The following is a 26,343-nucleotide window of genomic DNA, read 5'->3' as shown; positions in this document are numbered from 1 at the left end:
GTAAATAAAGCCCCTACGACACAGAATCGCAAACATGAGATAAGACAATGGCTTACTTTGAATAATATTCAATTTGAAGAGAACCATACGAAAGCAGAACTGCTATGTATAGTAAAACGGTATAAACCAGATCCAATATATGAAGCCGTTGAAATTTTAAAGCACAATGGTCATGAGGTATTGAGACTACATCCATTGTTATCTAAATGCTATTGAGCTGGTATGGAGTCTAGCAAAACGCAGAGTAGCAAGTAAAAATATTAAATTGACTACAGAGCACTTAGAACAAGTGATTAAAGAGTCATTTGAAAATGTAACAGCAGAAAAGTGGAAGAAAATGACTGATCATGCTGTACATGTGGAAAATAAATATAAAGAAAGGCACAGTACTACAGAGGAACATTTAGAAAGTTTCATAATCAATGTGAGAGACAGTGATAACAGCAATGACTCTCATGAATCTATGCATATTGATTTTTTGGATTCTGATTTTGATTATTGCGAATAAAGTTGTGTTTTATAATAAATATAGTTTTAGTTTTCCAGGCAATGCCAGTCATTTTAAGTATTAATAGTAAAACACTAAATACGTATAGTATTTAATTTCATAGAAATACAGTGCGTTTTCCAATTACAGCACTAGAGCGCATTATGCGGCATAATGCTCAACGTTGAATGTTCCAACTACAGCAACGCTTTGCACAATTGAGCACTCACAAAACTTATGCTCTCGCCTGCTTCTCGCAATCAATACCAACACAGTGACAGAAAATTTACCAGTGTTTTTCTTTAAGTTGGCATTTATCGAAATTTTCGTTAGTAAATATTATTTATTGTTGAAAAATTTGTAAGGCTTTCGTTTCCTCGTAGATTTTGAAAATAATTAAAGTTATTTCAAACTGCTAAAAAAAAAAAATATAAGTATGGATGAAGGTATAAATAGTTATTTTTTTTATATTCCACATTTAAAATATGAATACAATTTTATTTTAAAATTCAGATCTGTAAACAAATTTAATTTACAGGATTATACTTTTGTAAACATTGCAATGGTTATGAAAAAGTATATAATTTTTTTAGAAATCATTTTTAAAAAAATACTCAAAACGTGAATGATGTAGTAAAGAAGTTTTACGTTTTGTTTGTAAGAAGTTTATTACATGAAACTAAATATTTTACTGTTAATTTAGCTTGTTAAAACCTTATATTCTTTAAAGGTTTTCTCTTATTTCAGTAAAAAAATGTTAATGAAATAATTTGATTATTACAATAAGCGTAAATAGTTTTCAACCAATTATTATTGTTTAACACATTATTTTATACATTAATGAGGTTGCTAACTCTATTCAGAACATTTTTTTTTTCACCACTGACTTAGCGCACTCTGCTGATGCATTTGAAAACTAATTCACGTTCCAATTAAGCTTCAGCAAAATGCGGCATTGTGCGGCACTGAGACGCATTATGCTCTGTAATTGGAAAACGCACACAGTTACTATCAATGTAAAAAAAAACAAGTATCAAGTAAGTTTAGTCCACAAAATATATCAAACTTTTAGGGATTTTCGGTAGTGATTACGATAAGTACCCATTTAAATCTTCAATTAGCGCCTATTGACTTCCTCCTTGTTTATAGCGGCTCCAAAATCGCTGGAATACTGAGTTGACCCATTAAATAAAATAAAATTGAAAATTAACTACGGACAAAGACAATTGATTATCGCATAACTAATTTTTGTACTGACAAATGACAACTGATCATCTGGTTTTGACACTGACAAAACTACTGTAATAGTAGTTATTTTTTTCAAGTTTTGTAATGAATTTAAACTGAATATTGATTAAATCGACGAAATAATTTGAAAGGAAATACCACAATTTAAGCCTCAAAATGACTTCATTGGCATTAAAAGGCCCATCGGTATCCAAACTCCTGTGTAAGTATTTTTTTTTCATATATAATGATTCCCGAGATACTTATTTGATCTTACATAATTTGACGTAAAGCCAAATTTAATAAATAATAATAATACTAAAAGTTTTACCTATTCACACTAATTAATATATTTTTGTAGGTAAAAACGGAGCAGTTAGCATCATTTACATCAAATCGTCATCATACAGTTCCGATGCTAAAACTAACCTTGCTGCTATTAAGAGAGGTACTGGTGGCCGAAGTAGCTTCAACGGTATTGTAGCCACAGTGTTTGGTTGTACCGGGTTTGTGGGTCGCTATGTGTGTAACAAATTAGGCAAGATTGGCACTCAAGTATGGTATAGTTGTTTCAATGTATATAAATAATATAAAAACCAAAAACACACCTTGATTCCTCTTTTTTAGATGATTTTGCCATACAGGGGTGATTTTTATGATGCAGCTAGATTAAAAGTTTGTGGAGACCTTGGTCAGGTTCTTTTTACACCTTTTGATATTCGTGATGATGAATCTATTGCCAGAGCTGTACAATATTCCAATGTGGTTATCAATCTTGTTGGTAGAGACTATGAAACTAAGAACTTCAAATACAATGATGTGCATGTTGAAGGTGCCAGGCGTATTGCAAGGTTTGTCTTTAAACTCATTTTTTAAATAAATTAATCTTTTAAATTATAATATAACCTTTACAATACTTAGTTTTTCAATATATCTATAAACATATTTAAATTAAATAAATAAACACAGCTTTTAAATAACTTTTTTTAACATATCCAGCTTATATAAACTGGAAGTTGCTCTTGATAGTCTTATAATTTCTAACTAGGCTGTTGTAATAAATTAAATAATAATTATTATATCTTTACAAATTTTTGCTTAAGATCTTAAAACAAAATTTGTTATAGAATCAGCCGTGAAATGGGTGTTGAAAGGTTTATTCACCTTTCATACCTAAATGCTGAACGCAACCCTAAGCCTCTTGTTATGAAAAGCCCATCATTATTCAAGATCAGTAAGTTTATGGGTGAATGTGCTGTGAAAGAAGAGTTTCCAACTGCAACTGTAATTCGTGCTTCTGATATCTATGGCTCGGAGGACAGGTTCCTAAAGTATGTATTGTAACTTATAAATTGAAAAAATATCTGGAATGAAACCAATGGCTATATTTTAATTTTAAGTTAGATAATTGTGCAAGAATTTTTATTAGTTGTATTTAAGCTTATTATTATTCCAGGAGTATTGCATCTGTTTGGAGACGTCACTCCCAATTATTGCCTCTATACAAGAATGGTGAGGCTACTGTTAAACAGCCTGTTTTTGTGTCTGATATAGCCCAGGCTATTGTCAATGCTGCTCGTGATCCTGTTACTAGATGCAAGGTCTACCAAGGTGTTGGGTATGAATATTTTAAAATTAACATACAAGTTTACTAATTTACAGTGAGCTGTTAGATTGTTATGATAGCAAAAAAAATTATACATATAAATAAACATTTATTTTTAGGCCAAAGAGATATCTTTGGAAAGATCTAGTGGTCTGGTTCTTCCAATTGATGCGTAAAGATGAAAGCTGGGGATTTAAGCATTATGACATGAAATATGACCCAATCCTTTTCCCACTAAAAGTAATGGTAGCCAATAAGTTATCACCTGCATATCCATTTGGTGGTCTGCATTGGGAAGGTCTTGAAAAGGTAACATTTAAAATGAGAAGATCACTTCTTTTGATATTTAATTAAAAATAAATGTAGCTATTAACTCAGAAATTAAATGTTTCGAAACTTCTGCAGCAGTCACGGTCATCAAGGACAAGGATGTTTAAATGGTCCAGTTGTAGTTTGATTTAAATTTTTATGGTTAACATATTTTAATGAGAACTATGTTTCTACCTAAGAAAAGGGGTAAAATAAGAAACCCATAATTTCTCCACATTTTTTTTTAAGGAATGCACTACAGATGTTGTGGACATGAATTTACCAACATTAGAAGACCTTGGTGTTACTCTTACGCACATGGAAGATCAAGTACCATGGGAACTGAAGCCATACAGGGCCCACCAGTACTACATTGACCAAATTGGAGAGTTCCCTACTCCACCACCACCACCTGTGTACACAGCTTAATCTGAACAGTAGTAACATTTAAATATGTAGATGGAGTTTCAATAAATTATTTCTGTTTTCATTTTTAGTTTTTGTGCAATCCTTATAACTTTAAAATAACACATATTGAATTCTTATGCCTTACTGGAATTACTATTACTGAATGTTTAATTAAAACCTTTCAGCAAAACTCAAAGTAATATAGAAAAAATTAAGCTGGTTTTTTTTAATTTCTCTAATTTCTGACAATGGAAATATGTTAAAATTATATATTCTACACAATATTCTTTAAAAGTTATTCAGTGTGAAAACTGGAAGGCCTACACTTTCCTAAGTAATTTTTTCCAATTTACGGGAATCAAATCTAAAAATTTGTAACTCTTACATACACCAAATATCGACATGGCTTACTATAGAGATTTAAATAAAAAAACAAAATGTTATGTTACAATTTTATTAAACTTATTTTAGGGTGTAGGCCTGCCGCGTCCATATCCTCCTCTCTGAAACAATATAGGAAAGTTTATTTATTACCTGTATAATACAAGTTATAAAGGACAGTATTTGTTTTAGGCATTTTTATGTGATTTATCATACAAACAAACAATGATGGACACATATTTTAGTGATAGTATTTAAGGCTTAAGACTTAAGATTGAGAAACAATACTTAGTGTTAAGTCTGTCTCCCATATGTCAAAAATTAATCAGATTGACATTTTGTATACAGGGCCCTAGTTTACACTAAGCCTTGTTTCTGAATTCTATTCTAACTACATACAAATTATGAACCAACTTACAAATTCAAGATCTGCTGTGCCAGGTCCAACATCAGCTTTCTTATCATGAGGTGCACCAGGTGTGGTTGGTGCACGACGGTATGCTGATCTGTCTTCTGCAGATCTGGCAGGAGCATCAGGACGGCCCACAGCTCCACGCCGGACTGTCTCGGTTCTTACTGATCTCTTAAGGGTAGCGGGCACAATTTCAGGTGGCAGATGAAGGAAAATCCTAAGGTACTCAATACCTTCATTGGTCAAGTACCTGAAAATCAATTTGTTAACTTTTCATTCTGGATACAATTATTTGTGAATCATAATAAAATATTACTGTAATTTCCTGGCCAAAAAATATAAAATAAGGGTCATTTTTCCATCTTACTCCTCTCTCTACCTAGGTTTGGATAATTCTTTATTAATGTTTTAGCAAATCTTAAGGTACATACAAAACTTCTGAATTAATGTAAACATAACTGAATTAATAACGTATTTAAGTTTTGTTTGCCCATTAATTATATCTGTTGAAAGGCGTATTTCATACAAAGATTATAATTGATACAAGCAGGAAATAGCTTAGGTTAGCTGGAACAACAACGTCTGAGCTTTAAACTAAGATAACTCCTCATATATAAGAAAATTGAACATGATAATTTATAAATACGTAAGTGGCTCTCAAAATTTTTCGAAGTCTTTGAGGTCGTTCATGAATTAATTATATTGCACACTTACCAGTAAAAATGCCTCCATGCAAACTGTTCCTTAACATAACCTCTTGATTTTAAGGATTGCATAGCTTTGATAACTTGGAGGTTTGGAATCTTTTCTAGATCCGGGTGTTTGGGGGCATGGTAGTCTTTTTTGGCCACCATAACACCCTCTTTAAAGAGGTACTCGTAAATAGAGACACGGTTTTGTTTTGGCATCAACATCTTGAACCAATACCTGCAAAACACGAAAGTTTAAGAGGTTATCTCCAGAAATTCACGAAAGACACCACTCTTAAAAATATATGGAATTAAGGAATTATTTAACACTGAAAACCAAATTAAATATCTTTTAGTTAAATGTTTGCAAATGATTATCGAAATAAATTTAGATTTACTCGTAAACACTACCTTCCGCAACTTTTGACAAGTAAAAGAGTGTGACAGACGTTTTGTTTTCAATACCATTCATTTTTGACATCATTACTGACATGGCAATTGACTTTGAGTGTTTTGCAAAGAAACCGTGCTTGTATAGCAAACTGAAGGCCCATTTAGATAGAAAAGTAGTAGTAGTTCTAGTTTCTCGCGACTATCACCAGTAATAATCGCCATAACATTATCGTATCAAAGTGTTTACATACAGGCAAGAACTAAATTCTCACCTAAGATTGTCATATGAGATTCGCCAGTGATTTATCGCCAGGCGATAATTTCCTGCGTCTGTTTACACTTCGAAATTTCAGTAAGAAGATTCTTTCTTACGTGAATCTCGACTAGTATAAACACGATCTCGTATGACATTTTTTTTATGTTCATACGAGTATCGTACAAATCGGTTTGAACCATTTTGAGTGCGAGATTTTTCATTCGAGTTTAGTGATTACTACGGTATTGACTATTGTTCTCAAAAATTACACAAAAATTCTTTTAACATCGGGGCTACCGATAATATTAAGTTAATTGAACTTTATAGAAGTAACGAGTGTTTGTGGGACATGGAAAAAGAAAATTATGGCATAATAATATGTCGTATTTTATTTTCTAAGGCCATCCAAATTCATAAAAAGGGTATAAAACATGTCTGTCTTGTTTTATTTTAGGGAGCGTTCAAGTATTAAGTTTACGTAAACATTCTTCCCGGCTAGTGACGGCCTTGTGTTGACCTCACATCCAGAGAACTACCAAGTGCCCGTCGACCCTTCTCTGGGTTCGTCGGATCATTGCATGGTCCAAAGCACTGTTCCTACTACCGCCCACCACTTTAATGCTTTGCGGGTTGTCATCGTATTTTGTCGAAAGTGAGAATGGTTTAAAGCGTGGGCGGCATCTCGTGATGCTAATACCAGTGAATTTACAAATGCATGTAACTCAGTTTCCAGATAGTGCAAACAGGATATTGCTACGGGCCTGAGGCTTGAGACCCAATCTGCTGGTATCTATTGCACCAGACTTGTCAGTATGTTATATTTTGTGAACAATGATGTTAATGTATTGTCAAGTGTCAACTGTCAATATTGACGAACTATACAAACAAAATTTAAATTCTATATTCCTTAATGTATAAGCGCTTGATATTATAAGCCATTATTAATCGATAGATAAGCATTGTGTAAACCTAAATAGTTACAATTCTATGTAGGAAATTCCTAACAATCAATGGATTTTCAAAATCGGCCTGGTGGAAAAACAGGAGGCGGTGGCGTAGCATCATGGTCCGAAAGCAACAGAGATCGCCGCGAGCGGCTTCGGCAGCTTGCCTTGGAAACAATCGACTTAAATAAGGATCCCTATTTTATGAAAAATCATTTAGGTTTGTATTTTATTGGCAAAATGAAAATAACCTATTTACTAGAGCCTGAGGTTATCTTATTCCTATTACCTTTTGTAAATTGCAGAGGCTAATCAAATGTTGCTAACTTATAAATGATTAAAAGTGTATCTTTTTCAATCCAGGTTCTTATGAGTGTAAACTTTGTCTAACTCTCCATAATAATGAGGGAAGCTACTTGGCTCATACACAAGGAAAGAAACATCAGGCTAATTTAGCTCGAAGAGCTGCAAAAGAAGCCAAAGAAGCGCCACAACAATTGGCCCCAGAGAAACCGAGGATTGAGCCTAAAAAGTTTGTAAAAATTGGACGCCCTGGTTATAGAGTAACTAAGCAAAAGGATCCTGAAAATGGACAGCAAAGTTTACTATTTCAAGTTGATTATCCAGGTAAATATCTCCAGCCAAATTTGTTCTCTTGTTCTCAACATTTTAGTCTGTAACCATGAGACATTTGAAATTTTATGTAATGTGACATTGTTTCAGTTTTAATAGAACAGTATAGTGAATAACTTGGCCAGTATTATTATATGTGCAGACAGTACATACTTAGTATGTTTTATTCTTACAAAGGAACAATTATATATTTCCACCCTCCTATGCGTAATCTGGCCAAGTTACATGCTGAGATGAATACCTATTGACCTTTTAGTTATTTAAATCTTACTTTAGTATTAACCTATCAAACTTCCATAATGAAAATATATTTTTACAGAAATATCTGAAGGTGTGCAGCCAAGGCATAGATTTATGTCAGCCTATGAACAAAAAATAGAACCTCCGGACCGCAGGTGGCAGTATTTATTATTTGCGGCAGAGCCTTATGAGACAATAGCCTTCAAAGTGCCTAGTCGAGAAGTTGAGAAGCATGATTCTAAGTTTTGGACTCATTGGAATAAGGATACAAAGCAGTTTTTCTTGCAATTTGCATTTAAATTGGAGCCATTGAGATTGCCTCCACCTCCTTCGAAGATGTGGGAAAATCATGGGATTCGTTTACCACCCCCACCTGGTGCACCAATGATGGGAGTTCCACCACCACCACCCTTAATGCCAGTACCACCTCCTCCTCCATCTATGTAAAATCGATGTGCTTTAGTGTAAGATTTACTTAATAAAAGGAGATAAATAAACTTTATTTCTTTAATTTAAAAAACTGAACTTTTGTTTATCCTCCAAAATAAGTTAAATATGACATAAAAGTGCCATTATGGGCAACTACCAAAGTTTACTTTCTGAATGCAAATTAACAAGTCACTATAAAAAATCCCAAATTGCATTCTGCACTATTTGAAAAGTATTAAAAGTAAGCAAAGATTGATTCGCAACTCATTTTCAGATCCTGATTTTAAATTCGGATTAAAATTCCAAATCCAACCCCAATTTTTTTTATGAAAACCAAAAACACTACATGAAACGTTAAAACTTCAATTAAATTAATTAAAGGCCCTCAAACAATTCTCCTTGGTAGAAAACTATAACAACTACAATATAGATGTGTCTAGAGATATATTGTGAAGTGATACATGTATCTTATGTTCCATAATAAACATATTAGGTCCTTAGTTTACCTATAAAATTAGCGTTTTGTCGTACTGTGCACTTTGACCTCCAAATATCTCCTCATTGGTTAGGAATTCCAAGTTTATTTTTTTACAGCTGTTTTCCTGTGCATTTGTTTTTCGAATACCATGATACATTTGATTTTCCCGTTTTCGTGTTTTTTCTTTGCGTCACTTTGTTCTTAGTTTTTACCCTCTTATTTGTTATCTAGTGCAGTTTGCTAATACATACGTATAGACACTCCAAAATGGAGTAGAGGAAAAATCTGGCAAGATTCAAATAAAACACCTAGCGATCAGTTTTGCAGTTTTAGGTCAAGAACTGGTGGCAGTTAGGGCGGAAGTTTTAGTCCAAAAAGTCCGTTTATGGACCTTTGTTTTTGAACTTTTGCTATATGAATTATGATCAGGCAGCACATCGGTGTACCTACCAGAAAGTGATCTCCCGGTCTCCGGCGTTAATTTTCATACCACCAAAATTTCGATATCTGGTCAATATATTCTTGAAGCCTTGTTGTATGAACAACTAAGCGTACGAACAACCAGGCTCCAGAAGATAAATGACTTATATGGAAATTATATTCGTTTTTACAACAAACTCCCAAGCTAAGTTAAAGAATTATCACTGAATAAATTCATACTCTCGTTAAACGTAAATTAATCAATAATGTTTTTTTATAAATTCGACGATTATTTCAATGACCCTACTCCTTGGGATTGATTTGCTTCAGTTATATATATGGCTGTTCTGCCTTACAAACAATTTGTATGATTCAAAACTTGGCGATTTAAAAGAGTGGCGGAGGTTCTTGCCCGCTTTAAGTCCTTGACTTGCGAACTGACTAATGTAAATTTAGAATCAAATTAAAATCTTTTTTGTTGAGGTTCATAAGTGTACTTGGTTACCTATATGAATAAAGTAATTTCGAGTATGAGTCCCATATTATCCATGGCAAACACCAGATCGCGCAATGTAGGAAGTAGGCTCGGCGACTCCGATAACTAGTGACTGAGGCCTATTATGAAGATATGACTTTAACCATTTCAGTTGTTGCCTCCAATTTTATAACCAAACAGCTTCTGAATCAAAATGGGGTGACTGACTGTAGCAGAGGCGTTGCGTTGGCATCTTGGCCTTTATTAAAGTCAGTATATATTGTACCTATCTCACGCCTACTATCTAATTTTTGACATGTTTCGGTCACAAAAGAAAAGTTTGTTGGAGTTGAACGACCCCTTCTTAAACCACGCTGTTCATCACAGACACAGACACAGATTTAAAGAGCTTGGAAAAGCAAGATAAACTACCGTCTGTAAGTATATATTTTACAAGACGGTAATTTTATATGTCAGTAATATCTACCTTTTATATTGTGGTACAAGGGTACAACACGAAATCTATCAGCAAGTATAATTAAGGAATTGAAAAAATTGTTTATTAAGAATTTTGTAGAACTCAGATACCATATCACTAATATTGTCATGAGCGTAAAGGCTTTTTAAAGTTGTTTGATATAGATACAAGCTTCTAAAAATTTAGTACTTCCTCTCGTTCGCAAAAAATATATTTCAGTATATTTAAAATTTCACAATAAATACTTAACGCGTCAGACAAGAAATCAATCAAGGGCCAAGGCAAAGCCAAGAGGATTGTACCTATTAGTTACAAGTAATAAAACTTCGTTAGTTGGCGAATTCCAATTAATTAATTTGAAATTATATCTTTCTATTAAATTTTTTTTTAACATTTCTACAATAAAAAAGTTTACAAAAAATAGAATTCCTAGTATTTAATAAAATAATACATATAAATATTTATGTTGTACATAGGTATACAGTCTACAAACGTAAAATGAAACGTAAATTAACGGTTTTTATAATTCAATACAATCTTCATTGCAGCTGTCAGCTGGCATAACGGCCGCGAGCTGCGAGGATTCAACGTTTAGTTTCGCGCGTAATCCCAAACTGGAACTGTATTTCATTATTCACATGTGTGCATGAGTTACAATTACGAACTCGTGTAATATGTTTTCAAAGGCTAAAAGATTTGAACCAATTGGTAAGTAAATTTATTGTTAAATTAAATAATTTTTAAATATTCCCATTCCTTAACATTTTTGAAAACAAATGAAACGATTAATTTAACTGTTGCTATTAATTATCTATTTTTACCGGTGTATCAAGAACATCGTTTGAATTACTTTATCGTCTTAAACAATTACAGGTATAATTTCACATATTCTAAAACAAAGGCAAATTACACACAATGGTATGAACTATTTATCTATCTGGGTTAAAGGATATGTGTCGTCCTATAGAACTAACACTAGTTAACAACTTTTGTTTACATGAAGTTAGGTTTATCTGCCTGTAGGTGAAATCTCTGTTTTTTTGTTTAGCTCCTGTGAAGAATCAACACAAGTTGGTACCACCAAAAGAAGAAAAAGTAGTCAAGAAATCTGCAACACTCAAGCCCAAAGTAACACCACTTTCTACACCTAAGAAACAGTCAGACACTCATTCACAATGTAGCTCTGTACAGAGCCTTAAATCATTTGTGACTGTAAGTAGAAAATTATTAGTTCATATAGTTTGAGAAGTGTAAAGTTTCAATCTATATTTAAATTATTTTCATTAAACAGTAACTTCTTTTACAACATTGTCCTTTTTTTTAAATGTAAAGTACAAAATAGCTACCTCCCATAGTGGGATATCTATGTAAAATTATATCAATTTACATTATATGAAACTTAAAATAAAATCATTTGAACAGACAGAAATGGTACTTTGCATTTTTGTGCTCCTTTAGATTAAGAAGACAGTGAATATTTTCAAAACTTTGATTAACAATAATATTAATACTTTCAGCCAAAACCCTTAAAGTCCATGATAAAAAGTACAAGTACTCAAAAAATAAGTGCATTGCCTAAATCAACTGCCAAAAAAGTAACTACAGCGTCTCATTCTCCTAACAACCTAACGCTCCAAGATGATCTTATAAAGGCTCATGAAGCTGAAATAAGGTATGCATAATCATTTATTATATTTATTAAAAATAAATAATACTCTTTTCTATTGAGTTGAAATTTATCTTTTTATTTTTTACATTTTCAGAAACAAAGATTACACCATTTTAGAATACAATAAACAAATTGAAGATCTAAAAATTCAAACTGCCAGTTTGAAAAAAGTCATTAAACAATTGTCTAATGGAGATATTAATATAGAATCCCTAATTAAAAACTTCAATGATTGTACTTTGCAAAATGAAGAGAAAAGTAATTCTACAGATGATTTAAAAAATCAAATTTATGAATTAGAACAACAATGTAGTTTATTAGGCCATGAAGTGAATCATAAACAAATAGAACTAGCATCTCTCGAGGAATTAATAACTATAAGAGATAGCTTGTGCTCCGATCTACAAAAGAAACTTTCTGATACAGAATCATGTTTAGAGGAGACAAAACAAAGATTAGAAATGGTTAAGGGGCATCATGCCCTAGCCCTGGAAGCAAATGAAAGTATTAGAAGGGAATATAAACTTGAATTAGAGACACTCAAAGCCAAAATAGATGAAGAAAAACAAAGTATAATTAGCAAATGCAAAGCGGACCAGGAAAACACAAAAATTAAATTTAATATAGCCATAGAGACTATTAAAAATGAATTGGCAAAGGAGAAAGATGAGAAAATTGATGAATTGACAAATAAATTATTTGATAAAGAGAAAGAAATGAAAGCTAAACTGGAACAAATTGATGAGGCCACTCGAGAAAAGTTAAAATTGTGTGAAATACAGTTCGAGGAGCGCAGCAGCAACATTCAAGTGTCTCTGGAGCAACAACAGAAAGAGCTGTACGAATTGCACGATGAAGCTAAAAATCTTAAAGCTAATTTAACTGCGACTGAAGAGAAGTGCAATGCGTTACAAAAAGAGTTAGACAAAATAAAAGACGAAAATGAAACAATGAAAAACGAAAAATTAAAAGCAGTCCGAGAATTGGACGAACTGAGAGAAGAGAACAAATTGAAAATGATAGAATTTGAAAATGAAATCAATAGGTTGACAGTCGACGTAGACAAAGCTGTGAAGGAGAAGAGTAAATTTGAACTATCGTTATCCGTGACGCGCGACATTGTCCAAGTGCTGACCATGCGTCTACGGGAGTCTGACAACGAATTGGAGCATTTGGAAAATCAGGTTCAGTCATTGACAAATTCAAAGGAAGTCTTGGAAGAGGAACTGACATCGTATAAAAATACTCTAAACAATGCGGTGATGGAATGCAACGAGTACAAAGAAGCATTAGTCAACATATTGAAATCCAAAGCGGCTCTTGCCAAAGAGCATAATCGTATCATGGAACACAACGTGACCCTGATTGAGAGTTTACAGAATGTGGAAAAGGAGGCCTATCGTGAATTGGGCTCTATCAAGAGTGAATTGATCGAAGATGTCGAACTGATCAAGAAGGAATCCAATTCACAAATCAAATTGCTTCGTGATGAGGTGAGGTTTTCACAATATTAAATATCGTTAGTTATAATAATTGATGTACTCATACGAATACTCACATTTAATATTTTTTATTTTAAAACGGATTTATCATATTTACAATTAATATGTATTATTGCAAAATTGCTAAAACGCGTTTTGAACCGGTGAATAGTACAAAGGTGTTTTATTAATGTTGATAATGAATCAGGTGGAGAAGAAGCGTATGCTCTGCGAGCTGGCGACGGAGCACGCCGGTCAGGCGAGCGCGGCCGCCGAACAGTCCCGACTTTTGTTGGGTCAAGCGGCCGCCGAAATCACCCGCCTCGAGAACGAAAACCACTGTCTTCAGCAACAGGTAACTTATGGACGGCCTTTCTGTCTTGCATTTTAATTTGTTTTGCAGAGAAATCGTTTGCTAGGTAAATTAAATTTTTCTAAATAACGTTTTCTTGGAATAAAAACTTTTTAATTTTATTCATGTAACTAAACATAACAATCAAATATACAGTATTTACAATTTTCTTAACCTACATAGTAATAATAAAAATAATTAAAAATTAATAAAAAGAACCTATGTACCTTTGACGCGGGCAGAATTTCCAGGCTCTGCCCCACTTAAAAAAAAAAGGGTGCGTGTATTTATGTACGCGCGTAAGAAGTTATACTTCTTTGGCATTATTAAAAATAGTTTTTGATTGCATGCAAATAATTATTTACAATTAAATAATCATTCAAAGATTACATATGAAAAATTGAATAAATAAATATTTATCTCTTACTTTAAGTGTAACATAAAATCTATTATTATTCGAATGTTGTTTTTAAATTATGTCCAATGCCGGATCATCTCGTGGAAAAGTTCATTCTGTTAATTTTGTGTCACGGCGCTCGCGCATCGTAAAATTTCACTCTCATCAATTTTTCATAACGCGCCTAAAGAAGTATACATTAAAAAAAAAATTTCTTTTTAAGAAAATTGAGTGAATGCCTAGGACCCTTCACAATAAATATAGATTCAATAAAGTACTCGACTAAAATATTCATAAATTAGCATCGTCCGTTGCAGAAGTTTTATTGCGACCGTATTTTGACATTTGGGGCCATCTTTCAGATTCAAGATCAACAATCGCTGGTGGTCGAACTCTCCCTTCTTCGTCAAGAAAACGAAGAGTTAACGATGAACATCGCGAAGCAGACGTCTTTACTCGACAAAATGAAGAAGGACGCGGAAGTCAAACCCAAGTCGCCCTTGGCCATTCGCAAATCGCAGAAAATTGGCAAAGAAAATGTTCAAATCATTTCTCCACTTAGAGAGAGAAATCATTAAATTTTATCTGATATTCGTTGGTAAATTGTTTTTACGACAAAATTGTGTTACTGTTTGTATTTATTATTTATTTGCAGCATGTTTTTTTAATTTAAAAATATTTGTCATGAATATTTTGTTCAATTTATATTAAATTTATTTGGTGATTCGTTTTGATATTTTATTTACTTTGATAAGAAACTTATAAAAAAGGTGGAAGAAAATATTGGAAATAATGTAGATTTTGTTTGTATCTGATGGCAGCGAAATAGCAAAAAGCGCTGGAAATATTTAAAGGAATTTATTAAGTCATAGTCTGAGTTCACATCTTTTTATATCAGAAAACAAGCGAAATACAAGTAATTATTTATATTAAATAGTCAATATGTCAAAACTAAAACATAACTTTTTAACAACTTTTGGCCAAGTTAAAATATAGTAGGTATATACTCTTGGGTTTAAATGACAGGATTCACTAATACTACAGTTACATTAACTCCACGCAGACTAGCAGCTAGTTATTAATGAAATATCTATATACTAGAATCGTCATAAATAATTGTAAAGCGATGACTATCCTCTAGTTTATGCAACGTGATCTATCCAGACATCTCCAACGACTTTAAGCTAGTCCCACGATTCAGTAAAGATTGATTCGCCATGCGGGCATATGTATCATCCACTTATGACTCATTACATCAGGTATTCCGCCGATGCTGGTATTTTTAATTTAATTGGAAGTTAAGACGCATGTACTTTTCATTATAAGCTTTTATTTTAAATGAGGGTAGGCGCTGACAAATCTATTAATTCCTTATTATTACAATATTTGCAATTGCTCTCCTAATTTATCTATTGAATATCCTATCTGATTCCAATGACCCATTTATTTAGTTGGTATCTTAAACACCCCACCCCGGAGGGCAGCGCCCGTGTGAGTCGCACACAAGCGCAAAGACATAAGGGCGCCGCCACCGAAATAATTTTTGTTACACCTACACAACAATATATTATTTGTAGTGGAGTATCGATAAGTAAGTATGTAAAATAGTCGCAAATTTAAATAAAAACAACATATATTACGCTTATTGTATAATGTATACGTCTCCCAAGATAATACATATTAACGTTTGTGGTTTAATTTTACTTTGTCCGTCTTATGGTGGCTGTACACACTCGTCGAGACACCCCGAGACAGGCCGAGTGCGAGAGTGTACAGTAGAGCTCTCGTCTCGCCTCGCTTCCTCGCAGTTGGTCTCGCCTCTCTCGGTCGCCTGTCGGTTTTTTGCGCACGAGTCAAAGGGTCTCGCGAGTAAAACGAGAGCGACCTGTACACACTCGTTCAATAATTAAATTTTGGATAATATTAAAACTTTATGATCCTAATTACCAATTTCTGTTGCGGTGTATAGTCAGGGCCTGATCAAGAGTTCTGACCGCTCTAGGCTATTTACCAGGATGCGCCCCCGCCAGGTGACAGGTGTATTACGGTCGGTCTAAACCAACCATGGACGTGGTCATCTAGTATGTGTTGTTGCTTCGACTTAAGTTATTTTTAAAATATTTATACTTCTGTTGCTATCTTTAAAAAAGACGAGAGGAATCATACAAGTGAAACATTTTTTCTAATGATTAATGATTTATTTGAAAATTACAGTAATTAAGTACCTAATTATTATAAGCTCATACAAAAGGCCTTTTTCTTGCTTTAGAGTTTGCAAATTTTTCTAAATTTTTTTCAAATTTAATAGTTTGTAAAAAGTCACTTTCTATGTACATTAGCGAGAGCGCTGCAAGTTTTTGCTGGCGGAGTGTGGAGCGCAAGTATTTTTTTACTCTTTTAAGAGCTGAAAAAGATCTTTCGCCGAAACTTTCATTTTTTCTAAAATTGCTTTTGCTTCTATTTTGGTCTCTTTACTTTGATTTTTGTCTTCGCAAATAGAGTTTAATACTTCCAGAACCTGTTTGTATGAACTGTATAAGGCTTTGCTTGCATCTGCTCGCGCACTCCATCGAGTTTTTGACAGATTTTTTAGTACCGTCGATTCTTCATCTAATTTGGATACTAAAAGTTGCCATCTGCTTGTAGATCCAGAAAAAAAATTGTAAAGTTGTTGTTCCAGTGTAAAAAAAGCAGCTGACTCGTCACTACTTTCCGCGGCAGCTGATCCCACGAGTTGGAGAGAATGCGCTGCACAAGGAACAAAAGTAGCCAGAGGATTTACAGCTTTAATTCTTGACTGAAGACCTTTGTATTGACCAGACATGTTGCTAGCATTATCATAACTTTGGCCACGACAGTCTTTAATATCAAGTTCCAAAGTTTTATTAATGGTCGTAAGAACAGCCTCCTCCATGTCTTCACCTTTGTGACCGCAATTGGGTAAAAATTTAACAAAGCGTTCGACAGGTTCTCGTCAGGCAAAATATAACGAATAATAAATGTTAACTGATCGGTGTGTGAAATATCTGGAGTAGAATCAATGCTTATCGAAAAATATTTAGCTTTTTTTATTTCTCCTACAATCGAAAGTCGAACTTCGTCAGCCAGCAGTAAAATAAATTCATTGATTATAGACGATGACAAGTAGGATGAAGAACCTCTACCTTTTTGCCCAAATCTTACCAAATGTTCAGCCATGAAAGGATCAAATTTAGATATAAGCTTAATACAGCCAAGAAAATTTCCGTTTAATGCAGATCCAATAACTTCATTTTGACCGTGAAATGGAAGCCCACGAGAAGCTAAAAACTTTATTGTTTCTATTACACGTAGTAATACATTTCGCCAATAAGTCATTTCTTCATTATATTGTTTGACTATTTGGGTATCCATTCTTTGTAAAAAAAATCCTCTTGATACATATTGTCCCAAACATTTACGATGATCCGGAGAATTGTCATGATCAGTTATTAGGTTAGCATTTTTCCAGTCATTAAATCCACTTTTGGCAAATACGGATGTTCCTCCATATTACTTGCAAGGACCACAAAACACGTGACCTGTGGATTCTGAATACACTAACCAGCTTCTCTTCACAATTTTGCCATTAACGAGCTTCATTTCGAACATGTTTTTAGATAGAAATCTTTTTTGATTTTTATACTGCCTTTCTGATCTGGAAAAATCTATTTCTTCGTTTTGTTGCAGTCCTTTTTTAGCAATATAATCTCGAAATTCATTGTTTACTTGCCATAGTGCAGGGTCACTTGACGGAATGCTTGACGGGGGCTTTTCTTCTGTTATAATTTCGTTTTCATAGTAGATCATCGGCCTTATTGCTACTGTAGGGCTAGTGTTGGACGGAGAAACGTATACATTACAGTCCGCGGTGGAAGGACCAGGGCAAGAAATCGCTGAAGATACTGCACTATTCGTCACCGTTTCGTTCCTTTCTGCAGAGCTCGTAAAAAATGTTTCGATTTTACGAGTATTTTTTTTAATGTTTTCTAGCTTCTTTTCTTTTGCTTTTTTTCTGTATTCTGCTCCACTTGGCTTTTTTACTATAAAACTATTCTCATTACCACTCATAAAACGTCTTAAAAAATACAATAACACTTAGGAAAGGACAATAAATAACACCAAAAACGAATATACGCGAGCTATGTTATGACGAACGAACTATTAGACAAATATAACGCAGAAAAGTATAAATAAACTACAAAATATGTTAACCACCGGGGAGTCCCCGTGCGTCGTTGATGCGTTTCACCGGGCGCAGCGAGCTGTGCTATTGCCATCTCACTCGCTCTACCACCAATCGATTTGAATGACAAATCAGTGTTTGTTTTACGCGCGCTTTTTTAAATTTCAACATCTTTTGTTAAAATCAGGGACTCCCAAGCTTTTTCAGTTCACAGTTCATTTAGTGTTTTGTCTCGGTGTAGTTGAATTATGCAGGGGATGATGCTAGCAAAGACACGATTTCAGCGCACCTGCGCCCCCCTAGATCGTCGCGCCCTAGGCTTCAGCCTAATTAGCCTAAGGGTTAATCAGGCCCTGTGTATAGTGACCATCTTCTTCTTCGCCATGGCTTCGTATTTTTTTTAATGGTTAACGTGAAGAAAATTATAATAACTCATTGCACAAAGACAAACAGCAGCAGCGGTTGCCACGTCCATTATTAACGGTGTTTTAAATACAGTAAAAGTTCCCTATTCGCGCTTCCTTTATTCGCGTTTTCACTATTCGCGGATTTAAAAAATGCAACCCAATTTCTTTATTCGCGGCAAAAAAAATTATTATTCGCGGATCTAAAATTTCATACAAAATTCCAATAGGTGTTTAACGCAATATCATGTATATGGAGTGTAATCCTGATATGAATGTTATGGAATGCTGGAAGAAATTTGACATAGCAAAATGCATCGTAAACATAAAAGAATCATTGGACGAACTGAAACCACACACATTGAAGTCATGCTGGAAAAAACTATGGCCTGCTCTGACTGCGGAAAATGACGAAGAATCCGTGCAAGTTCAAACTTTGACTTTGGTTTAAGAATGGCAAATGAGCTTTGCGATTTCTTTATGAACATTGATCCATCTATGGAACGAAGTCTTAATTTTAAGAGGCAAATTGCTTATGCGACTGCTGAGTATCAGTCTGAATTGAAGGAGCTATTAAAAACTGCTAAGCAAGAGAAAATAACAAAATTCTTCAAATCATTGCCTAAGCCTGAGGATAATGATTACATAATCATAATGTTCAATAACATCAATAAAATTGATTTTCTTATATATTTGTGTTTTTTATTTTGGCACCTAGGAACGTATCCCCTAATAACCCATATAAATTACCATTCTGTATTCACGGTTTCTGTATTCGCGGCATATTTATGGAACGTATACCCCGCGAATAAAGAGATTTTACTGTACAATTAACGTAACGAGTGTGTACAGGCTGCGCTCTTCTCTCGGTCCTCTCGGTCGAGACTCCCGGCGAGAAGCTCTCGCCGAGTGTGTACAGCCACCATTAAATTAGATGATGCCGCCAAAGCTACGTCCATTTCTCTCCCTGAATAAGCAAACGGAAGGGAACTAGTTTAACCTATTTAGGAAAATATAATCTATCTATATATAATAATATAAAATATAATACATATGTCTATAGACATAATATAAAAAGTACATATATAAAACTGGTGAACATTTTATTCGGTAAAAATTAACATATAAAAAAAATACGTTGAAACATGTAGATTCGTAAAAAAAGAGGCGCTTCATAGGTTTCGCATACAGGTGCCGAAACTGCCTGGTGTCGGCTGGGCCCTGCCACCCCAAGTGTAACTTGGTGCTCACCTGCCCGCGATCTAGCTGGGAATATGTCTGTTAAAGCTAGACTTGTTTGAGTTGGTTTCAATGGGTAGTCTTGATCAGTACAATGGTATTAAAAATGTAAATAACAATACCTTAGACTTATTTCTTCTACTTTGAATTTTAGAAAAAGTGATATCAGCAAGTCTATAGAAAAATTAAGTAACGTCTATTGGACTCTCATCAACTGATGTAAATGAATATATTAAGTATTAACACATTTTATTAAACCATGAACACCTGCATTACTAATAATACACCGTATTACCGTAATTTTGCGTCACGCTCCTAATGAGGTTTAAGTTTCCATTTAATTTTTGTTTTTGAAGTGAAACTTCTTTATCGGCGTCCCTACCACGGTTGATCCGAAGAGATTCGAAGCCATTAGTAAAAAAAATATATAATAACGATAACAATGATAGTAATACTAATAATTCTATTAAAATTAATAAAATTCTGTAATAATCTTAGTACTACATAGTAGTACAGTAATAAGTTAAAATGAAATAATTGTATTTGTATTCATGTCTATGATAATAAAAGCCTTTTGTTAAACTTTATCTAATTTAACTTTATTTAACCAATTTCTGTAAAGTTGCATAATTATAGTGGATCATTTTTCGAAAAATAAGGTCATAGAGAAGTTTCACTTCTTACGTGTGTACACCGAGTACACGGACACATTTTTTTGTTATTGTTTGCATCAGAAATAAATAAAATAAAAGATGTAATTAAACTATATATAAATATATTTTAAGGAATTTATAATTAAGTTAGTAAGTGTTATTATGTAAGAGCTGGGTTACCAAATCTTACACTTGGTAATGCATATTATGTAGGTACTTAAAATGAATAAACACATGTTTATTTTATTTTTATATTATGTGTTTAATTTTTTCCTTGCTAGTTTGAAATAATTTTTGTTCTAATATAATTGATATGTGTGTGTAAAGTTTGTTACGTCACATTTTCTTGCATAATTCAAGCATACATGTTGTTTTAGGACTTATAATTAAATTTCTGACTAAATCAACATTAATATTATTAATGTGAGAATTTAGTTAAAGGAATATTCAATAAATGGTTAATCCTAAATCCGAAATAATAAACAAAATTCCAGTCTTAAACATTTATTGCTGAAATACCAATTTACAAAACAAAGCGACGGTATACAACTACGCATTAACTCTAAATTATCATTGATCACTTTTGGTATCAGCTCAGTATATTAATGACAACTATACCAGTTCATTAATTTTCACACGTAGACAAGAAATTTGGTATAAAATTCATTATTTGGTATAAAAATGCAAAGCGAACATTTCATTGGTAAAAACTATCGAAGCGGTATTTTGGTCATAATTGTTAAATGCAACACGAGTACAACTTATACATACACACGTCTTGTACAAAAATATGAGAAATGTTTTGTGCAAGATATGTATATTTTAATGACTACGACACACAAAATGCTATAACTATGGCTCATACAAATGCTATAAAAATTACTCTTTGGAAAGTCAGACTTTAAATTAAATTACGTTTATGTACGTAATCTTGCCTCTCGAATACAAAAGTGAGTTAAAGTAAAAAAATACAAACTTATTACTTATCTTATAAAACTAAGTTTACCTCGGGCCCTACGTCCGAAACGACTGTTTTTTTTTACCTACAGTATTTTGAAGGTAGACCCCGGGCGTTCGTCATATTATAAAAAGTAAGGTAACCAATAATACTTAAATCAAATGAGCATTTCATTATCACTGATGAGATTGTTTCTGCAGAGATCCATTTTATAAAATCACAATCAGTCTTATGTAGAGTATAATAAATCGAAATAATCAGTGTTTGTACTTGAAGTTTCAATACTTTTAAAAAACACTTAAGTTAAAAGTTAATATCGCTAACTACACGTCGACAGATACAAATAGTAATCTAAATAAATCTACAATAAGAAAATAACGCTTAAAAGTCTTAGAAGATCTCGTCGGCAAGTTGAACTAATAAATAAGTGCAAACTAAATTTCGCTTAAAACTAGATTACTGGAATATTAAAAACTGTCAAAGCAAACGAAAAAACTAAAATGATTCAGTCGATATGTGCGTACCTCGGGACGACATCTTCCTGGATGAGCATGTCGCAGGCGGGCAGGCCGCGGTGGGGCAACAGGTCTTGCCCCACGGCGATCAGCCCGCTCTCGGGGCCCGACAGGCGACCGTGCCACACGTAGTAGTAGAACAGCTGCTGCATGGCCGCCATGTAACGACGCTGTTCCGGCACTTCGGAGTCGAAAGTGCCCAAAATGGCCTCCACGTCGGCGTCGATTCCGGCGATTCCCGACCCTTTAACTCCTCCGCCGGCCCCGGATCCGAGGACCACGTACATGGGCGCCGCGAGCCGCATCCTCGCCAAACTGACCAACGGACACAGGGTGCGAATCGAAGTTATCAACTCGACGAGGCCCTCGTACGTCTTGTTGAAGTGCTCGAATACGGTCGCCGTCAAATTCTTTTCGCCGATGTAGCTCCCGTTCACCGCGGCCTCCACGGCCTCCGCCGTCCAGTCGAGGTGCTTCATCCTCAGCAGTTCCGAGTGGCCGGAGTGTTGGGTCGTCCCGAACACCATCGGCTTGAAGACTCTCTCCTTTCCGTCCTTCTTGGCCTCCCTCTGGGCGTCCCAGCTCTCGTAGGCGTGAGTTCTCAAAAAATCTCCGTCCAAAACCAGCCAGGAGCGTTTGACTTCCTCGGCCGAGGGCAAGGCGTCGACGCCGTTGCCGAGCCACGTGTCGGGAGTGGAAGACAAAATTTGTAGCGGAGACATGTTTCTGAGGCAGTCGACGTCGTCGCACTTACTGATCCGTTTGAACTGTTCGTTGTTTTTCTCCGACAGCTCGAGCGCTTCGCCCGGGAATATCACCGAGGCGGACGACAGCCAGACGCGGGAGAACAGTTTTTGGGCCTTTTTGCTCGTGGTCAAGGCCGCGGTGAGGGTCGCCCCGGCGCGGTGCCCCAACAGCGTCACGGATTCGGCGTCTCCGCCGAAATGCTTGATGTTGTATTTGATCCATTGCAGGGCCACGACGAGGTCGCTGAGGGCGTAGTTGCCCGAGGTTTCCGGGTACCGAGATTTGGAGATGATATCGAGAGCTAAAAAGCCGAAAGGTCCGAGTCGGAAGTTGGGTCGAACGAAGACTACCTCTTTGGTGCGAGCGTAGAGGGCGGAGGGCTGGGCGGGGCTGACGCCGCCGGCGAGAGTGTTCGCGCCGATCAGAACCACGACGGGCAGAGGCGAATCGTACCTCACGTGGGGCGTCACGACGTCCAGGGTCAGGCAGTCCTCCTCCCCGATGATCGTCCCGTTTTCGAGGAACTGCAGACACTTGGGAGTGGGCTCGAGAGCGCTCAGGGTGTCGTTCCAACACAGGGAAAGGTTGTTGAGAGGTTGCGCGTACGTGAATCTTCTCTCGTCGATCGGTGGCGAAGCGTAAGGAATGCCGTAAAACTTATAGACGCCTTCGTCCAACAGGCTGGAAGATATATATTTATTTACATATTAAATACGAACGTTACATTTAACTTTATTTTATTTTATTCGACTTACCCCTCCACTAGGCCACAAGTAGTTTGAGTAGTGATAAATTTGCCAAGTCTGAGCGGACGTTCGGAGGGTGGCCCCGCTTGAGCGCCGATTGAAACCCCAATTATCACTGCTAGGATTACCAGAAACACTACCACGCATACCACTATATCATCTGTTAAGAAAATATCGAATGATTAAGTATAGCGTATTCATATTTTACGCGAGCTTTAAAAATTAAAACGAATTGTAGCACTTCCACATGACAAAAACTCAACAACTTAAATTTGACATACGGGAGTCGTACTTAGCATATATGTATATCAAATTTGTTATATCAAAATAAGTTGTTTTTTTTTAATATTTCATTCCTAATTTTTTGAACTATTCAAGTTCTAAGGTATTATCAGCTCAGATTTATACCAGATTTTTTAAACTTACCGATAATGAATTTTTTTTGACGAATCCTCTCTTTCAATGGTAGTTTTGTAGCGACTTTTCCATCCTCAGGTTCCTAAGAGAAATCACCATTTTTATGTTTTTTAAATAACCCTAAGAGTTATCTAACAATTAAGTATTGTTATTCCATTACATCTGCACCAAATGGGACAATATTTTTTAGTTTAAGTTATTGACAGAATTTTTAAGTATCATAATATAAAAGTATGCACTAAATGAAAATGAAGATATCTTAATATAAGACAAAATAGGAGACAGTCCAATTAAGAGAATGATATATGAGGGTGCTGCATAATATCATGCTACATGATTGTCAACAAATAGTACAACTTACAGCCACATCTAATTTGATATTCTCCATTCCATCATTTGTGGTATCAAGTTTATCTTCCAGTGTCTCCATAGATGCTAATGTAGCCTCAGCATTTTTACGAGTTTGCTTGTTAAACATTTTTGGATATTTCAAGCCGTTGAAAATGGCAAAACTTCGGCTTTTTTCTGCATTTCCTTCTAAAAATGTACAGCTTAGACTTAATATGACATTTAAGCTCTTAAAGATTAATTACAAAATAAGTATAGACTGGGAATTGAATTAGTCAAAAACAAATGAATAAGGAAATAAATTATAGTTGTCCATATAGTTGAAAGGGTCCATAAAGCCCTACTCCAAAAACACAAGAAAACCCAAGAATTGCAGTTTAAAAAGTTAATATATAAGGATAGAATAACTCACCACTATCATTATGAGATTTTTGTAAAAAGCTTGTAAAAGGGCAACTTTGTAAAAATTTAAAGTGATTCTTTGGATGACTATCTTCATCCCTTTGATCTTGACATTTTTCTGTCTCTGTGTCCTTTTCAATTGCTTCTTCTTCCTGTATAAGAAAAGGGCTATTAAGACACATTAAATTTATTAACTGACAATAAAGACATTAAGTAATAAAGAGCATTAAAGATAACAATAGATGGTTGAATTGATAGCTGTGGCTTATGTATTTTATGTATGATTGTGCAGATACAATAAAACTTGCTTGGTCTCATACCTTGGACTTTTCCCTGTCTGAGTTTCTCGTGAAAAATCCTGGCATTTTAATTGCGCCAATAGGTATAAACTTGGGTTTGACTTCGCGTCCTTGTTCCGTGATGTCCCCCGACAATGCTGTCTTGACCAACCCTCCGTCACGCCTCAATTCTACGTCATCCTCGTTATCCGCTTCAGTTTTTAGCATGACTTCTTTTTCCTCAGCCTCTATTTGCTTTTTATCCAACGTTTTTTCATCCTCGTTTTCAATTTTATTAATATCTATTGTACTCATTTTAGCTGTTTTACCTGGTCAAGCACATTAGTTGGGTATTTTATAAGTTTAAACAAAACTCACCGGTGTATATTTAAACTAACACGAAAGAATATCTATATTAATAAGTTTTTAACACAATACAATACGAAATTTGGTGACCATTGACACAACAAGAATAAAACAACGCGAGACAAGGCTTTGTTCTTTTGGGACTTCCTACAATACTCTAATTTCTAAAAGGAGTACGACACTCAACGCCCTATTTTAAACGTATCTAAGTGTTTGGCATTTTCAAACTTCAAAAGAATCATGCATTTAGCGCGAAGCAGGGCCGTCGTTCGCCGCTTCGGTTGATTGATTTTTTTAATTTTTTGTTGCGCACTGCGCAGGTGCGAAACTGCGAAATGCTGTCCACAGAATTTAAAAACAGAAAGTAGAAACCACAGTCTACAACTATTAAAAAGTCATAGATCAAAGTGTTTGGAGCGAATATAATTGATATTATGAAAAATCCACTTCAAATGAAACTAAGTAGCATTATAAATAGCTATACCAGGATTTAATTCTATTTTCTTGAATATTTTTCTATTTGTTTCATCTAGATGAATAACATAACTGAATACGGGGCTTGTGACAAAATAACGAATTTGTATGAAAATAGTCATAAGACAAAGTGAGCGTCATAATTATTACTTTGCCTTACGGCTTACAGTTTACACTAATCACGCTTATCGTAAAGTGATATTGCCTCAAGCCCACGATTAATAGTAAGGTAGGAAGTAAAGACTCCAGTCTGCACCCTAAAAACTCATATACACAGAACACACACACAGTTTTTATACTATGTCCAATTACAGAGCATAATGCGACTCAGTGCCGCACAATGCTGAAACTTAATTGGAACGTGAATTAGTTTTCAAATGCATCAGCAGAGTGCGCTAAGTCAGTGTTGAAAAAAAAATGTTCTGAAT

At 34.7% G+C, this 26,343-nt stretch overlaps 5 protein-coding genes across 7 annotated transcripts; 3 read left to right on the top strand and 2 right to left on the bottom strand.

Annotated features, from left to right (window-relative positions):
* Positions 1 to 1,765: 1,765 nt before the first annotated feature.
* Positions 1,766 to 4,119, top strand: LOC125061236 (NADH dehydrogenase [ubiquinone] 1 alpha subcomplex subunit 9, mitochondrial). Its single transcript, XM_047666563.1, has 7 exons — positions 1,766 to 1,937; positions 2,076 to 2,269; positions 2,342 to 2,565; positions 2,842 to 3,045; positions 3,171 to 3,332; positions 3,440 to 3,629; positions 3,879 to 4,119. Exons 1-7 carry the CDS (start codon positions 1,892 to 1,894, stop codon positions 4,056 to 4,058), a joined length of 1,200 nt encoding a protein of 399 aa, XP_047522519.1. The 5' UTR covers positions 1,766 to 1,891; the 3' UTR covers positions 4,059 to 4,119.
* A 356-nt stretch (positions 4,120 to 4,475) lies between these two features.
* LOC125061237 (40S ribosomal protein S10) lies at positions 4,476 to 6,082 on the bottom strand. 2 transcript variants are annotated; one of them, XM_047666565.1, is made up of 4 exons: positions 5,931 to 6,082; positions 5,545 to 5,757; positions 4,837 to 5,080; positions 4,476 to 4,540 (listed from the first exon to the last, which is right to left on the bottom strand). In XM_047666565.1, the coding sequence occupies exons 2-4, from the start codon at positions 5,742 to 5,744 to the stop codon at positions 4,505 to 4,507; spliced, it is 480 nt and encodes a 159-aa protein (XP_047522521.1). In that variant the 5' UTR covers positions 5,745 to 5,757; positions 5,931 to 6,082; the 3' UTR covers positions 4,476 to 4,504. The 2 variants fall into 2 exon arrangements, with proteins under 2 accessions (XP_047522521.1, XP_047522520.1); XM_047666564.1 differs by having other exon boundaries at positions 5,918 to 5,941.
* A 938-nt stretch (positions 6,083 to 7,020) lies between these two features.
* LOC125061582 (splicing factor 3A subunit 2) lies at positions 7,021 to 8,479 on the top strand. The gene is made up of 3 exons (XM_047667060.1): positions 7,021 to 7,332; positions 7,476 to 7,739; positions 8,065 to 8,479. The coding sequence occupies exons 1-3, from the start codon at positions 7,179 to 7,181 to the stop codon at positions 8,430 to 8,432; spliced, it is 786 nt and encodes a 261-aa protein (XP_047523016.1). The 5' UTR covers positions 7,021 to 7,178; the 3' UTR covers positions 8,433 to 8,479.
* Positions 8,480 to 10,807: 2,328 nt separating this feature from the next.
* Positions 10,808 to 14,755, top strand: LOC125061584 (putative leucine-rich repeat-containing protein DDB_G0290503). Of its 2 annotated transcripts, XM_047667062.1 has the most exons (7): positions 10,808 to 10,973; positions 11,139 to 11,183; positions 11,314 to 11,477; positions 11,783 to 11,937; positions 12,029 to 13,427; positions 13,624 to 13,770; positions 14,527 to 14,755. In XM_047667062.1, the coding sequence occupies exons 1-7, from the start codon at positions 10,940 to 10,942 to the stop codon at positions 14,740 to 14,742; spliced, it is 2,160 nt and encodes a 719-aa protein (XP_047523018.1). In that variant the 5' UTR covers positions 10,808 to 10,939; the 3' UTR covers positions 14,743 to 14,755. The 2 variants fall into 2 exon arrangements, with proteins under 2 accessions (XP_047523018.1, XP_047523019.1); XM_047667063.1 differs by lacking the exon at positions 11,139 to 11,183 and having other exon boundaries at positions 10,809 to 10,973.
* Positions 14,756 to 21,152: 6,397 nt separating this feature from the next.
* On the bottom strand, positions 21,153 to 25,779 carry LOC125061193 (neurotactin). Its single transcript, XM_047666436.1, has 6 exons — positions 25,118 to 25,779; positions 24,808 to 24,949; positions 24,409 to 24,584; positions 24,057 to 24,129; positions 23,640 to 23,790; positions 21,153 to 23,565 (listed from the first exon to the last, which is right to left on the bottom strand). The coding sequence occupies exons 1-6, from the start codon at positions 25,388 to 25,390 to the stop codon at positions 22,128 to 22,130; spliced, it is 2,253 nt and encodes a 750-aa protein (XP_047522392.1). The 5' UTR covers positions 25,391 to 25,779; the 3' UTR covers positions 21,153 to 22,127.
* Between the last annotated feature and the right edge of the window lie 564 nt (positions 25,780 to 26,343).

This window comes from Pieris napi, chromosome 23 (assembly GCF_905475465.1).
Source record: "Pieris napi chromosome 23, ilPieNapi1.2, whole genome shotgun sequence".
NCBI lineage: Eukaryota > Metazoa > Arthropoda > Insecta > Lepidoptera > Pieridae > Pieris > Pieris napi.
This window is presented reverse-complemented; position numbering and strand designations above follow the sequence as displayed.